At 46.4% G+C, this 16887-nt stretch overlaps 1 protein-coding gene across 2 annotated transcripts in view; it reads right to left on the minus strand.

Annotated features, from left to right (window-relative positions):
- Nucleotides 1-16887, minus strand: part of IL10RB (interleukin 10 receptor, beta) — a 28836-nt gene that overhangs the window by 6554 nt on the left and 5395 nt on the right. Inside the window, exons 3-6 of one of the 2 annotated variants that reach the window (XM_010862290.1) lie at nucleotides 14982-15139; nucleotides 13318-13484; nucleotides 8146-8293; nucleotides 568-725 (exon numbers count right to left, since the gene is read on the minus strand). In XM_010862290.1, coding sequence (XP_010860592.1) covers nucleotides 568-725; nucleotides 8146-8293; nucleotides 13318-13484; nucleotides 14982-15139 — 631 coding nt within the window. Of the gene's footprint in view, nucleotides 1-567; nucleotides 726-7591; nucleotides 8021-8145; nucleotides 8294-13317; nucleotides 13485-14981; nucleotides 15140-16887 lie in introns of those variants that run through there. The other variant, XM_010862291.1, reaches the window with a different exon arrangement.

The following is a 16887-nucleotide window of genomic DNA, read 5'->3' on the forward strand; positions in this document are numbered from 1 at the left end:
CCTGGAGCACTCTATGACTGTATAGTCCATGGGGTCACAAAGAGTTGGACATGACTGAGCAACTTTCACGTTCCTTTTTTTTTTGTTTTTCCACTTTTCTGGAGGAAAAAAAAGAACTGCTTTCCTAAAGCCTGGGACACACATCCTGTAATTTCAGTCGCTCTCAGACACTCCCCACTCTGACACTGCTCCTGCCCCTCCACTGTCCCTGGCTGTTCTCCCCTCTTTCCCATCTTTTCTGCTCTGAGCTTGGCTTGGTCCCTTTCTGCTCCGGGACCAGCCCCTTGGCTCTCTGATGACTTGGGGCTCCAGGCATGGAAGGTCAGGGAAGGAACAAACATCCAGGCTGGAGGGAGGGCTTTTAGGAACAAAACCTCTGCCCCCCGCCCCCTCCCTATAGAGCTGTTCCCTGAGCTCAGACTTATCTGGAAGGGCACCAGGAACGGGACCTGCATGCAAGACTTGTGTCATCCTCCAAGAAACCACGCCGGGCTGAGTTAGGCGGCTCTGACTGTAAAGGTCAGCGTCTTCTTACGCATCCACATCTGGCTCCATGCCGCTACCTACCTCTTTCAGGTGCTGCGGAAGAGAATTCCTCGGGGGGAAGGCGTGCCTTGCCTTCCTGTAAACACACCGCAGCAGGAAGAAGCAGCCGAGCAGTAGCAGGAGAGCGGCGCACACGGAGGCTGCCAGGACGCTGGCCACCATCCAGGACGGGGTGGTTTCTGCAGGAATAAAGGGCTGGGTCATATTTGCGTCATGCCCGGCTTGGGTGACGGTGACCTTAATGCTCTTTTCACCATCATCTTCTAATGGTAACCCCTTACCGCTGGGGCGGGGCTGGGGTGGAGGGCACAGGTGTGTCTCAGAAGGAAACACAGCAGCTATTTGAGGATCTGGAGGTTTTCAAGTCTCACCCTTTCCTACCATCCTCCAAGTTGGGTTTCTGGGGCATGAATGCTGATACGCCCCAAAAAGCAGCAGCTGCACGAACTCTGATCCCCATTATCTACCCACAGGGGAGCTATCAGCTCCATGTTCTGCTGTTCCATCAGCAGAAAATGGGGCTCCCTGGGCTCCAGAGCCCCAGTGACACACACGTGCTACAGCATTTTGTACTGAGAACTGCACAGGGGACCCCCCCTGACTACCTGTGTGCAGAGACCTCCCCTAACGCTAGTGCGGTGCCCAGCAGCCTAAAGCTGATCTCCGGGTGGCCCCCTCCCTCCCCAGCACCTCTGGGAGCTCCTGTCTGGAAAAACCCGAGGCTACCGAAAGAATCCACCTTTGTTCTACCAACTCCTGACGTTCCTTTCTTAGTGCATTTCCTAAAAAGCTCAGGGCTGGAAAGCCTTCCGCTCTCCCAGTGAGACCTAAATTAGCTCCTACAATCCAGGAGTGTCTTTCTCAAGGATCTGGAAGCCAATCCTTTGACATGTCATCATCAGGATGGAGCGTTGTGACAGAGGAAGAGTCCCTGTCTCAGTCCCAGTGGGAAGAACACCGCAGGTGGTAAAAGCCAGTTAGCAGCAGACGCAGAGAACAGCCTAAGTGCATTACCACCACCCCAAGCATCCACCCAGTTTCGGTCATCTGTCACTTCCGTGACCCCGACCTCTTTTCGTCCCGATTCCCAGTTCTGTCTTTAAAATGCCCCATCAGCTCTTTCTCCTCCTCCAGTCACGAAATGAATCAAATCTGTTTTTACCACCTTAACTGATGTCCAGCTGTATCTTGGACTGTCTCCAGGGAGTCACCCTGGGTGGCCCAGCTCCCCTCATTTAGCACCAGGCCCCTTTGCCAGCTGCCCTCCTGGCCTCCCTGTGACCGGCCCTGTCAGCCAGCACCACCTCCTGATGCAAACTGAAAGCATTTGGTGCTGAGAGAGGCCAGGAGAATGAACCCTGCCCTGGAAGAGCAGGTCCCTCTATGGGGATTGCAGCAAAGTGTCAACTCTTACTTCCCCAGGGCAGATCAAAGAACCCTGATGGGCACACAGTCTTGGAGCCACCTGGACGGCAGGCCCCCTACTGGCCTCTCCCAGCACTTGGCACACTGCGTGGCCATAGACACTCCTTAAACATCTAGTGAATGGTGAGGGCACCCGTCATGGGGAAGAGGCTGGACAGGCCTGCTGCCCCCTCTTGCACTGTGATTAACACGGGCAGTGACCTTGCAGCCTGTCCAGGATGTGCTCTGGCTGAGTTCAGGGAACTCACTCCTTATCCCTGCACCCTATGAATTCTCATTTCAGTTACTAGAATCGAGTGGTGATGCCTTTAGCAGATTCAACTTAGATGGGTTTTCTGGGTGGATACAGGGTCGTGGGGCAAGGGAACTGGTTGGGGTGGCCCCCAGGCTTTACGAGAGCTGATGATGGTAGGTCACCTTGCGATCTGACGTCCCAGCTCTGGAGGAAGTTCCAGGACCCATCTACTCATCTCTCTATCTTTCCACTTAATATTTCTGTGGCTCTCTAATTTGCCATACATCAGAATTACTCATTAAATATTCATTAAACATTGACTCCTGGGCCCCACCCTGGCACGGTTGGTAACACTGTGATGATTCCCCTGGGGGCAGCTCCTGGGTCTCCTTGGGCCTCCAACCCAGAGGTTTCAGCATCTTACACAGGACATTATTCCGTGGGTACAATCGGTTGATGGTAATAAAATTTAAAAGATGCTTTTGTGACTTACCAAGAAGGGGGAATGGGGAAGGAGAGAAAGTTAGAAAGACAGTTAAGTCGCTCAGTCGTGTCCGACTCTTTGCGACCCCTGGCCTGTAGCCCACCAGGCTCCGCTGTCCATGGGATTCTCCAGGTAAGAATACTGGAGTGGGTTGCCATTTCCTTCTCCAGGGGATATTCCCGACCCAGGGATTGAACCCAGGGAAGGAGAGGGGATACTGCTTTACACAGACTGTGACTTGCGGAAGAATCTGGTCCTGAACTGAACTAGTAACCAACACTCTCTGTGTGAAGCTCTTAACTTGCCTCAGTCTGGCTGGTCATGCCTCAGGTGAGCTCCCTTTTCCTGTCTCACCCTCGGGCAGGTCTTGCCTTGGCTTCTGTATGGGATCAATCTGTAGGCATGGGTGGAGATGTTACTTCCTGTTATTTACTGGTTGAGCTGACTTCCGGCAAGTTACTTCATCTCTCTGAACCTTCACCTTCCTTCTGGGAAAAGGGAAAAGAACCTTTCCACACTTTCACTGAAAACTTGTGAGGTTTCAACAGAACTACATTTAAACAAACAAACAAACAAAACCCTAAACTGATGTTTGACAAAAGCAGGTTTTCAGTCGGCTATTTTCTTTTATAAAATGTCTGGATTTTGTTAGTTAATGAGTGATCGTTTAGAGTTAGAAGATATTTGAAATACTTTTCTTTTTGGTCCAAGTGTGTGCCTCATGCCATGTTTCATGACATAAGCCTTAAGTAATATTTAAAGGTGTGATTTTATTTTTAAAAAATTGTTATTTATTTGGCTGTCAGGTATTAGTTGCAGGGCTCTAGAGTACATGGGCTCAGTAGTTGTAGCTCAAGGGCTAAGCTGCCCTGTAGTACATGGGATCCTCATTCCCCACCAGGGATCAAACCTGCATTGCCTGAAATGGAAGGTGGATTTTTAACCACTGGAGCATCAGGGAAGTCCCTAAAAGTATGATGTGAATAATGTCCTTATTAATAACAGTAATGACACCTAACCTGTATTGCGGGCTGACTCTGTGCCTGGCACTGTCCTGGGTGACACCTTTGATTACTCTCATCTTGTAGATGAGTCAACGGAGGCAGTGGGCAGTTCAGGATCTGCCCCAAGTCACTCACTGTGTTGGAATTCACAGCAGGGAAGGATGGGACACAGAACCAGGCACGTACTCAGGCCTGGAGATAGCAGTTGGCAGGTGTTTAAGAGGAAAGAGCGAAGATCCCAAAGTCAGGATTCTAGTGATTTAAACATGATGGGTGCTCCCAGGGCACAGAATTCTCATTCAGGTACAAATGATTCACGAGTGGAATAAAAAGGTAGGCTTCTGGGAGTTCTCTGGTGGGCCAGTGGGTAGGACTCTGCGCTTTCACTGCCAAGAGCCTGGGTTCAATCCCTGGTTGGGGAACGAAGATCCCCCAAGCCTTGCGGGGCAGCCAAAAAAAAAGGTTTTTTTTTTGGTTTTTATTAAGGCAGGCTTTTGTTATTTAGAGGCACTTGCTGAGAGGCTCAGCCACAAGGTGGAACACAGGCAGGTGGAACTTAGCCTTGGACAGCAGTGCCTCGGCACTAGCTGGAGGCTACAGAAAAAACAGAGAGGCAGGGAATCCCCTCTAGAGAGACAGCAAGACTCCATCTTCTACGCGGCTCTGTCATCCTGAGAAACCGTGCTTAATATTACTGCAGAATACTTTTGGATGACACTGGAAAAATCACGTGACCAGGTGAGATGAGAGATTTCTGGATTTGGGCAAGTAACTTTGTTCAACTAGAAAACAAGGGAAAGAAACCTCAATCAGGAGACTCCAGGCTGGTAAGCCTGATTCAGTGTCCAGAAAAAAATACAAAAATGGATCGTTAAGTGGCTACTTGTTGTTTGTTGTTTAGTCACTAAGTTGTGTCCGACTCTTTTGTGACCCTCTGGACTATGGCCCACCAGGCTCCTCTGTTCATGGGATGTCCCAGGCAAGAATAACTGGAGCAGGTTGCCATTTCCTTTTCCCAGGATCTTCCCAACCCAGGGATCAAACATGCGTCTCTTGCACTGGCAGGCAGATTCTTTATCACTGAGCCACTAGGGAAGGCTGAAATTATGGCAAAGTTGTGCTTGACTCTTTGAGATTCTATGGACTGCAGCATGCTAGGTTTCCCTGTCTTTCCCTATCTCCCAGAATTTGCTCAAATTCATGTTCACTGACTTGGGGATGTTATCTAATCATCACATCCTCTGCAGTGCCTTCTTTTCCTGCCTTTAATCTTTCCCACCATCAGGGTCTTTTCCAATGAGTCAGCTCTTGGCATCAGGTGGCCAAAGCATTGGAGTTTTGGCTTCAGCATCAGTCCTTCTAATGAATAGTCAGGGTTAATTTCCTTTAGGATTGACTGGTTGGATCTCCTTGCAGTCCAAGGGACTCTCAAGAGTCTTCACAGGCACCATAATTTAGAAGCATCAATTCTTTGGCACTCAGCCTTCTTTATGGTCCAATTCTCACATCCATACATGACTACTGGAAAAACCATAGCTTTGACTATCCAGACCTTTGTCGGCAAGCTAATGTTTCTGCTTTTTAATATGTTGTCTAGGTTTGTCATAGCTTTTCTTCCAAGGAGCTGTGCTGCGTTGTGCTTAAATGCTCAGTCATGTTTGACTCTTTGTGACCCCAAGGACTGTAGCTGGCTAGGCTCCTCTGTCCATGGGGATTCTCCAGGCAAAAATACTGGAGTGGGTTGCCATGCCCTCCTCCAGGGGTTCTTTCCAACCCAGGTCTCTTGCACTGCAGGCGGATTCTTTACCATCTAAGCCACCAGGGAGGCGTCTTTTAAATTCATGGCTGCAGTCACCATCTGCAGTGATTTTGGAGCCCAAGAAAATAAAATCTGTCATTGTTTCCACTTTTTCCCCATCCATTTGCCATGAAGTGATGGGACTGGATGCCGTGATCTTAGTTTTCTGAAGGCTGAGTTTCAAGCCAGCTTTTTCCATTTTCCTCTTTCACCCTCATAAAGAGGCTCTGTGGTTTCTCTTCACTTTCTGTCATTAGAGTGATATCATCTGCATATCTGAGGTTGTTGATACTTCTCCCAGAAATCTTGATTCCTGCTTGTGATTCATCCAGCCTAGCATTTCACATGATATACTCTGCATATAAATTAAAGAAGCAGGGTGACAATATACAGTCTTGACATGCTTCTTCCCCAATTTTGAACCAGTTAGTTGTTCCATGTCTGGTTCTAACTGCTGCTTCTTGATCAGCATACACGTTTCTCAGGTAAGGTGGTCCAGTATTCCCATCTCTTGAAGAATTTTCCACAGTTTGTTGTGATCCACACAGTCAAAGGCTTTGCATAGTCAGTGAAGTAGATATTTTTCTGAAATTCCCTTGCTTTCTCTATGATCCAATGTATGCTGGCAATTTGATCTCTGGTTCGTCTGCTTTATCTAAACCCAGCTTGTACATCTGGAAATTCTTGGTTCGCATACTGCTGAAGTCTAGCTTGAAGGATTTTGAGCATAACCTTACTGGGGTGTGGAATGAACACAACTGTACAGTAGCTGGAACATTCTTTGGCATTGTCCTTCTTTGGGACTGGAATGAAAACTCACCTTTTCCAGTCCTGTGGCCACTGCTGACTTTTCCAAATTTGCTGACATATTGAGTGCAGCACTTTCACAGCATCATCTTTTAGGATTTGAAACAGCTCAGCTGGAATTCTATCACCTCCACTAGCTTTGTTAGTAGTAAAGCTTCCTAATGCCCACTCGATTTCACACTCCAGGATGTCTGGCTCTAGGTGAGTGATCACACCATCGTGGTTATCCCAGTCATGAAGATCTTTTTTGTACAGGTCTTCTATGTATTCTTGCCACCTCTTCTTCATCTCTTCTGCTTCTGTGAGGTCCTTGCTGTTTCCGTCCTTTACTGTGCCCATCCTTGCATGAAATATTCCCTTGATATCTCCAATTTTCTTGAATATATATCTTGTCTTTCCCATTCTATTGTGGGCTTGTTTTTCTCAAGCTGTGTTCTTGGAAATGCTCCTTCTCAAAAAAGGTACTGAAAGATCAAATGTGCTAAAAATGCTCATATATAGCGTGTTTTTTTGAGAGGGAGATGGGGTGAGCCTTCGTGTCCAGGCCCATCTGACCACAGGGCTCTTGTTCTGAGAAACGCTTCATAAGCGCTCATGGGACACAGCTGGGACAATAAGCACGTGGCACGGGGTGTTGATTTCAGCTGAGATTTGCCAAAAAGTCTTTCACGGTGACTTTGCGGACAGTCAAACACAACAGCTTACAAAACAGTCCAGTGTGTTCCTATGGATTGGTGACCATTAAGTAGTTAAGGGGTCTAGAGAAAGGCATATCCTGGACACACCAACGGTTTAAACAACAAACTGGTAAAGATCCTGAAGCTCTTCCTAGCAAATCAGTTTTTCTTTGATAAGACAATGCAAAATTGGGCAAGAAATACGTCCAATGACAAAAACCCACATTCGGGAAGAACTTGATAAGCTGAAGTGATGAAGTATCATGACGGCAGCAACACAGCGGCCTCGGGACTGCAGTGACACAGAAGATGTAAAGTTTTCCCCTCTCTCTGGAGGAAATATTTTTTTTTGCATATGAATACTCAGTTGCTGGGCATCATTCTTGTTGCTTTTTGTTTTCAGACCTTTTATTTTATATTGGAGTATAGCCAATTATTGGCTTCCTTGGTGGCTCTGACGGTAAAGCGTCTGCCTGCAATGCGGGAGACCTGGGTTCGATTCCTGGATCGGGAAGATACCCTGGAGAAGGAAACGGCACCCCACTCCAGCACTCTTGCCTGGAAAATCCCATGGACGGAGGAGCCTGATAGGCTACAGTCCATGGGGTCGCAAAGAGTCGGACACGACTGAGGACTTCACTTTCACTTTCATAGCCAATTAACCATGTTGTGACAGTTTCAGCTGCACAGGACAGCGACCCAACCGTACAAATACAGGCTTCCAGTCTCCCTCAAACTCCAGAGGGAATTCTTTTATTACAATTGCTCTCCTCTGTATTCTGCAATCCCCAGATCACTGCTTTGCTTTCCAAAGGGACTCCATAAATGAAAAGAGCCAGGATCAGACCTCCTTGTATGCATCTGAGCTGGTGGATCAGTCAGAGATGAACTGGAGTTTGAGCTGGGTGATAATCTCCAAGGAGCCTTTCAGCCGGCACACTCGGTGGAAGTCTCTAAAGCCACTTAAGATGCTCAGAGGAGGGAATTCCCTGGCGGTCCAGGGGTCAGGACTCTGCTCTACTGTAGGAGACACGGGTTCAGTCCCTGTTTGGGGAATGCAGATTTCACAAGCCTTGCAGCATGGGGCCCCACCACCATTACCCACATGTAAAAAAAAAAGGGGGGTGCTCAGAGACACAGAGCTGCAGATGGTGCGTCTCAAGACTCACCGTCAATGGTTGTTTGCTCGCAGACAGGCTCACTCCATTCTCCAGCTTTGTTCCGATCAGAAAGAAACCCTCGAACTTGAACACAATAAGTTGTCTGTGACTCAAGATTTCGGAGGAACTCGAAGTCATACTGACTAGAAATTGAAAACTAGTAACAGAGAAAAAATTAAGAACATGCCTCAGCAGTGAAGGGACATCATTTCCCATCGCCCCACCCCACCCCGCCACCTGCCACTTACTGGTTATAATCTTTACTTCAGGCTCAAAATAGGAGGATAAAGGAAGCAGATGCTCCTCCCACGTCACCTCAGGTGACCCTGAGATCATTCTAAGTGGGGAGGAGGGGGAAGGGAAAGGACTGACCATGGTCCTGGCAAACTGCTTTATTCCCTGAATTCCCTAGTTTAAATGATATGCAAACCATCCCGCATTCTTTTTTTCTTTTTTTAAAGATAAACCAGTTGTATGGGTTGAATTTTGTCCTCCCAAATTCTTACATCAAAATCCTAAAACCCTAGTACTTTCAAAAGTGACTTGGTTAGACAGAAGGTCTTTTTAGATGTAATCAACGTAAATGAGGTTATTAGCATGGGCCCCAATCCAGTATGACTGGTGTCCTTAAAAGAAGAGGACATTTAGACACAGACAGGCACACAGAATGCCACATAAAGATGAAGGCAGGGATTGGGCTGATGCCTCTATATACTAAAGGATCCAAAATTGGCCAGCACCCACCAGGAGCTGGGTGGGAGGCCTGGAACAGATCCTTCCTCTTGGTCCTTAGAAGGAACCAATCCTGCTGACACCTTGATCTTGGACTTCTAGCCTTCAGAACCTCAAGACGACACATTTCTATTGCTTCATCCATCCAGTTTATGGTACTTGGTTACTGCAGCCCTGGCAAACGAACACACCAGCCATCTACAGTAAGACCCAATGTGATTTCTGGCCCTAGCTGCCTGGGGTTCTCCTCTGAATCACTTCTCCATTCACGCACCTGGGCTGCCCTCCCCGAGCGGCTCATCTCACCTCAAGGATATACACCATAGCCTGCCTCTGGTGGGGCCATCCCAGACTCATCTTAGTTTAATTTGAATATATCATAATTGATGACATATTTCTGAATTTGAGAAACCAAAATAGTGTTGCAGGGAAGAACAAAATCTGACTCCACATTGCATCTGTTTCTTTGACTTTAACCTTTGCTTCCTACGAGGATACTATTTGTTTTTGTTCACTACGAGCATACTATTTATACATAATGGCCTGCCTGCGGGTACCCTGCCCCTCTCCTTTACTATTAAACCAAAGTGTCTTTCTTTGTTCAGGATGCTGTCCACCTGTGAACAGCTGACTATAGGAAGGAAGAAATGAACACACACCCTCCCCCAACCCCTCCAAGGTTGGCCATTCCAGGAGATACTTGCAAGATTAATAGCCTTTTTACTTCCTCACTTCCTCTCCCTCTCTACTCTATAAAAGAACCTGGCATCCAGAGCCTGATAAGAAGTTTATTTTTGAGAGATTAGTCTGCCATCTTCTCGGTTTTCTGGTTTTTCAAATAAAGTCATTTTTCCTTGGCTCAATATCTTGTCTCTGATTTACTGGCGTGTTGTGTGGTGAGCAGAGTGAGCATGGAGTTGGTAACAATAGTTTCCAGCAAAATAAAGGGAATTAAAAGAGTACATACATACAGCCTGTATTTCCAGCACGGTTACAAATTCCTTATAAAAGGGCCTTATGAAAAATTTGCCATGTGAATAGGAGTTTCAATAGAAACTGAACAAAGACTCTGTTTTTACTTTAGTAATTGTTTACTTTTCTTTGGGTGCTGGGTTTGCTGACAGCTTGTCTCTATTCTTTTGTTGTATTAGAAGCTGAGCTCACTGAAGGCAAGAACTGGATTTTACCAATTGAAACATGAAGAGTATAGTATAACTTCTAATGATTAAAAACAGAAATAAAAACAAAAATCCCTGGCTTTCATTTCCAGAAACCCAATTATCTCGAAAACCTTACAATGCATTTTTTTCAAGGCTAAACTCAGAGGCTGACACGTCAGAAGTAGATAGAGAAGAGATGTGAAGTCTTTTTTCTTTTTTTTTTAACTTCTGGACAGCTTCTTTTCTTTTTTTTTTTAAAAAGATTTATTTATATTTTTGCTGTGATGGTCTTTGTTGCTGTGCTCAGGCTTTCTCTAGTTCTGGCAAGCTGGGGTTACTCTGCGTTGAGGTGAATGGGCTTCTCACTGCAGTGGCTTCTCTCGTGGAGCACAGGCTCCAGGACACACGGGCTTCAGGAGTTGTGGCAAATGGTTTAGTTGCTCCACAGCACGTGGGGTCTTCCTGGACCAGGGATGGAACCCATGTCCTTTGCATTGCAAGGCCGATTCTTCACCACTGGACCACCAGGGAAGCCCCAACTTCTGGTTTGATCTCCCTGCTGTCTCCCGCCAGGAAGAAAGAATTTCTAGAAGCTTTTAATGTTTTTAGCTCAGGGACCCGAACTGGTGGCACTCTCTCAGAGACACCTGCATTCTAAAAGGGAACCATTTAATCCTATTTCTTTCAGGCTGCTGTAAATAGAATGCAGAAGACTGGGTGGCTTATTGACACACATTTCTTTCCCACAACTCTGGACACTGGGAAGTCCAAGATGAAAGCACCAGCAGATCTGGCCTCTCAGGAGGTTCCTGGTTCATAACTAGGCTTTCTTGCTGAGTCCTCCCCAAGAGGTGGAAGGGGTGAGGGAGCTCTCTGGGGCCTCCTTTCAAAGGGTGCTAAGACCATTCACAAGGGCTCCATCTTTATGATCTACCTCCTAACACCATCACACTGGGGACTGGAGTTCAACACGTGAATTAGCAGAAGGGTGAGGGTGGGGATAGGGGTAAAGCGACAAAACACTGAGTTGACAGCAAGATAAACTGGCAAAGGTGGCCCTGCAGGCGCTGGTGAGAGACGTGCACTGGGGAGCATGCAGCCTTTCCAGCACTCTGTGTGTTCACACCGAAGTCTTCATACCCCAGGCAGAAGGAAGGGACAAACGTGTAACCAGATGCCAGTCCTGAGGGCATATTCTAGATAAGAAGCTAAAGATAGACTAGGTTTGCACTTCGTGCCTGGGGCAGGAGGCACTCAGGCCCTGGGTAACTGTGGAATCTGATTCTTAGGATGGGGAACACATGTACACCCCCGGCTGATTCATGTCAATGTATGGCAAAAACCACTACAATATTGTAAAGTAATTAGCCTCCAATTAAAATTAAAAAAAAAAAAATCACAGTAGGCTGCTAGCTCCAGGAGTTATCTTTGTATCTGAGTTTAGCAGGGACCCCTGTGTTCAACAAGTGATCATAAAACTTATTGTTCTGTATTGCTTCCTAGGTACATGAAATCCCAGGGTCTTGATTATAAGCAAAATCATCTTTCCTGTGAAGAAGGCAGATATCCTGTATCATTTAACGAAGCATTTAAAAAAATCGAAGTGTAGTTTATACACAATATCTTAATGGTTTCAGGTGTACAACAGTGTGATCTGATATTTGTATACGTTATGAATTGATCACAATGGAGCCTTTTTTGGGGGAAATTAACTTGAGATTTTGGGGGACTACAGAGTATGTAGATATAAATTTAATTACATCATTCCTCAGACAATACAGGATTCCCAGGTAGCTCAGCTGGTAAAGAATCTGCCTGCAATTCAGCAGACCCCATTTCGATTCCTGGCAAGGGTTGGGAAGATCCACTGGATAAAGGATAGGCTACCCACACCGGTATTCTTGGGCTTCCCTTGTGGCTCAGCTGGTAAAGAATCCGCCTGCAATGCAGGAGACCTGGGTTTGATCTCTGGGTTGGGAAGATTCCCTGGAGAAGGGAAAGGCTACCCACTCCATTATTCTGGCCTGGAGAATTCCATGGACTATATAGTCATGGGGTTGCAAGGTGTCGGACATGACTGAGCGACTTTCACTTCAGATAATACATATGGGTGACCTGTTCTTGCCAAATGCATGAGCATTAGTGATTTAATGTAGAGGAGATAACATATATGTAACATAACTTACATAACATATATGTAAGTCAGTTTAGGACCAGAAATGACATTTGGCTCAGAAGCACTGAAAGAATTAAAGGTGATCAAAGATGAATGAAAACAGCATTTTAACCTGTCTACACAAGGGGAAGGCAATCTCACATGTTGACCCATAACACATTGTTCAGGCAATGGGACACGTTTACCTTTCTTTTTACTTTTTTTCATATGTCATTAAATTCCTCAACTACCCTGTGAAGTAAGTTATTGCTGCTGCTTAGATGCATCAGTCGTGTCTGACTCTGTGCGGCCCTATGGACTGCAGCCTGCCAGACTTCTCTGTCAATAGGATTATCCAGGCAAGGGTACTAAGAACGGGTTGCCATGGCCTCCTCCAGGGGGGCTTCCTGACCCAGGGATCGAACCCAGGTCTCCTCCATTGCAGGCAGATTCTTTACTGCTGAGCCACCAGGGAAGCCCCAAAGTAGGTTATTATCCCCGCTTTATTAATGAAATGGGTTATATGCCCATTTTTCAGACCTGAGAAGCTGAGGTCAAGAATGTGACCAGAGTCACACAGTGGCAGGGGCAACATGCCAGCAGGGTCTTTCCACTCCCAGCTCATGTTTTGAAAAGCATTGTTCCTGAAAGAGGAAGAAAGCAATGGGGAGAGGTGGGGTGAGTCCTATAAAATGTGACACCCACCATTCATCCAGGGCTGGGCTGCCCTGACCATGGACTTGACTGTTCTGTGGTGTATGTGGGCCCTCATGCCATGAAACAGTAGTCATTCACTGGTCACCTGATTCTGGTGACCCCAAGTTCCCCCAGCCAGCTGCTGAGTCAGCTTGGCCTTCTCCAGCAATTTCCCTCTGGGGAGAGAAAGGCTTGTTCTCCTGCACCAGACCACCCAGGACGTCTGCCCTTGAAGCCCAGGAAGTGTGACCAGACATACCAGTCACCCCCAGAATGGGTAGCTTCTGGAGCTCAAAGGACCAGGCCTGAGAGCCTCTGGACCATAAGGTGCTGCCACCTGGCAAAGCTTTTCTCCATCATCATGACCTCCAGCCATGCTCCAGCTGAGCAAAGGACAGGGAGCTGGCCTCTGCAATGTGCATGATTCACTGCACTTACCTTTTCATCAGAGCCATTTTTCCAATATTGCACATGGTAAGTCCATGAGTTATAAATGTTCCTCATGGTCCACGGTTCAGGTTCATTCTCGATTCTTGGGGCAAAGAAACGCACATGTAAAGAATTAGCAAGTGCTTCTACTTGCATTCTGGGAGGTCCGATAGTGGCTGAGGACGAGAACAAAGCAAAATGACAATCAAAATTCCCATGTTAAAAACATCAACATTTACTTTTCGTAACTGGGCAGCCCAACTGGGCTACTGAAATACTCTGTCCTTGATACACCACTGTGGTGATGTTGACCGATGTGGCTAAGAACAGTTAGATTTTGTTTCTTAAAACAACAAAAAAAACCTTATTACCTTTGCCTTTATTAATCAGGTTTGGTCCTTTTATATTTATTGTGATTTCTGATATATTTGCAATTACTCCAACTACATTACTTTGTGTTTTCTGTAAGGACTGCTTTTTTTGTTTTTAATGGCTCATTCCTCTTCCCACCTCCCTTTTATTTATTTATTTTTTTGGTTGGGTTGAGTTTTCTTTATTTCCATTGCTGGGTTGGAAGCAAGAGATGGTATTTCTATTTTTAGTGTTTAACCTATATAATTAAACCACTTTCCAACAAATACATTTTCCAACAAAGTCTGAAACTACTCCCCTCTCCCCAAAGCTCTTTTACAAGACATTCACATGATGCGTTCCTTCAACTCATTTGGGTCTCTGGCCAATTGCTGCCACCTCAGAGAGAACTGTCTCACCATGCTATGTAAAAAGCACTCTCACCACTCCCTGTCCTGGCATCTTACTTTATTTTCTTTAGAGCCACGGTCAGTATCTGTCATAAAATACGTACCTGTCTATTTATCGTCTATCTTCCCGATTGGAAGGTACATTTCACGGGGGCAGGGGTTTTAGTCTTGTTCACCACGGTAGCTTCAGCACACAGTAGGTGCTGGCACACAGAAGGTGCTCAATAAGAACTATGGAATGAATCATGAATGGCCCCTGGCAGTCACGCTGTTTGAGTTATACCTTGTCTTCTTGCGTGGGGACTGTTACACTCGGGGGCCTGCGAATAGGCCTGGGTTAGCATTCTACCCTATTTCTACTCTGCTAGAAGTTGAAGACCAGATAAGAACATTCATCATGTGTTTTACCGAAGCAAGTATAAACAGGTTCACATGACATTTTGAAGCACTCTCCCATCATATAAACTTCAAGAGGCAAATATCGGATGCGGGGTTGTCATTGCTGAAAGCCCTGCCACAGAGAAGCCTGGGTGTGAATTCCTGTGCTGCTTGCTCATCACCCCTGTGGCCTTGGGGCAAACCGCATATCTACTGATATTTGGCATCAGTTGCTAAAGAGAACTTCCATAAATGGCCCTAAGATAGGATCTGGAACCAGTCAGGAACCTGTAAGTCTGCTCAGTGCAGAAGCAGAAACCTGTACTGTGTTTTCTGCCTTATGCTGATCCTGGCCTGTCTCTCCCACAAACTCCCTTAAGGTCACAGCCTTCTTTGTTACAACCCCTTTGCTCCTCATCCAAGGCCATCCACTTGGTGGGCACTCAAAGAATTTCTGCCCATGGGCCAACCAAGGGGGAAATAATCAAGGCAGGGTGATGACATTACAATGAGATGAAAACTAAGGCGGCTTACTGTCATCCACAGGACAGAAGGTGATGTTTATCCACTCTGAACTCTCATCAGCAAATTCAGCCCTGACTCTCAAGGTGTGGTCACCATACTTGGAAAGACTTGAGAAATCGCATTCCGTCAACAAAATACTCGTGCAAGTATCTTGGAATTTCCTGTAACTACAAAATCAGAGAAAAAAAAAATCATGAGAATTCTATTTGGGAAATTAAAACAGAAGAAGTCTTGTTCAGGCTTCAGAAGCAGGAAAGCAGGCCCTTGACCTTGCTTCTGACTTGCTTGGACACTGCCTGGATTCCATGCCTGCCCATAAGCACAGCTAGTCAGGCAGCACTTTAGATACGAAAGGGACTGGACCTTGGAATTCTTGAGCTTCTGGTGAAAGTCACTCACTTGTGTCTGACTCTGCAACCCCACGGACTATACAGTCTATGTTATTCTCCAGGCCAGAATACTGGAGTGGGTAGCCGTTCCTTTCTCCAGGGGATCTTCCCAACCCAGGGACTGAACCCAGGTCTCCCACATGGCAGGCGGATTCTTCACCAGCTGAGCCACCAGGGAGCTCCTGGAGGTCTGGCCAACCACTCCTGGTGGCTGGGGGTCTCAGTTTCAGTCTCTCTGAGGTTGTCATTGTATACGTGCATTTTCTAAACTGTGCTCCGTGGGACCTTAATGATCCTTGACGTATCATTAAGACATTTCAAAAATAATCCATCCCATGGTCAAACAATCTGGGGCAAAAACAAGGTGAAACATGACTAGATATCTCTTCTCAACAGAACTTCTCAGAGCACGTGTCTTTCCAAAAAGGGGTTGCTGCTGCTGCTGCTGCTGCTAAGTCGCTTCAGTCGTGTCTGACTCTGTGCGACCCCATAGACGGCAGCCCATCAGGCTCTCCGTCCCTGGGATTCTCCAGGCAAGAACACTGGAGTGGGTTGCCATTTCCTTCTCCAATGCATGAAAGTGAAAAGTGAAAGTGAAGTCACTCAGTCGTGTCTGACCCTATGATACCATGGATTGCAGCCTACCAGGCTCCTCTGTCCATGGGATTTTCCAGGCAAGAGTACTGGAATGGGTTGCCATTGCTTTCTCCAAAAAGGGGTTGAGTATTCAACATATTTGACCAAGAAAGCTTCCCTTTTTGATTATGTATCTCTGAAAGTTGTGGGGCATAGTTTGTGAAATGTTGATATACACACATTAGCCAAAATAGGTATATCACAACGATTTCAAATAATGCCCTATATGTGACTATGGCTCAATTATGCTGGAAAAATTATAAAAAGAACTCACTGGTCTCAGATCTCCAGGCCAACACCCAGAGGGAGGGTGGCAGAAACATGGTGTGGAAGGAAAGGGATGTAACTTAACCTCATAATAGCCTCAGGAACTATAATCAGTGCCACCTGATGTAAGGAAATCCAGGATCTTGTCTTGCAAAAAGTAAGAATTTTGTCTGGTTGGCACCCTCCTGCCTTGGTGCCAAAAACAATCTAGCTGCTCTCAGAGGTGACAACGAAGGTGATAAAAATAGTAACAACCAACATTTGTCAGCATGCAGGTGTCCAGCAGTGTGCTACTTCAACAGTACTACCTCACTGAATTTTCACAGGCGGGCAGAAATGACATCACCCTTATTCTACAGACAAGGAACAGGGTGGAAAGTCTAGAAACTCGCTCATGGAACTCAGGTCTGCTTGACTTCAGAGCGCCACCTGCACACTCCACCCTACTCTCAGGAGGCAGAGATAATTGGGCTTACTGTCTGCTTGTTTCACTAAATAGGCCATAAACACTTTCTCAATCAATCAACTTTTTATGGCTGCTTAACATCCCATCATTGGGAAAATCCAGGGGTCATTCCTTGAAGGGGCTTTTCCCACATGTAGCCATTTCTTCCATACATTTA

Source organism: Bison bison, unplaced genomic scaffold (assembly GCF_000754665.1).
Source record: "Bison bison bison isolate TAMUID 2011002044 unplaced genomic scaffold, Bison_UMD1.0 scf7180017864481, whole genome shotgun sequence".
NCBI lineage: Eukaryota > Metazoa > Chordata > Mammalia > Artiodactyla > Bovidae > Bison > Bison bison.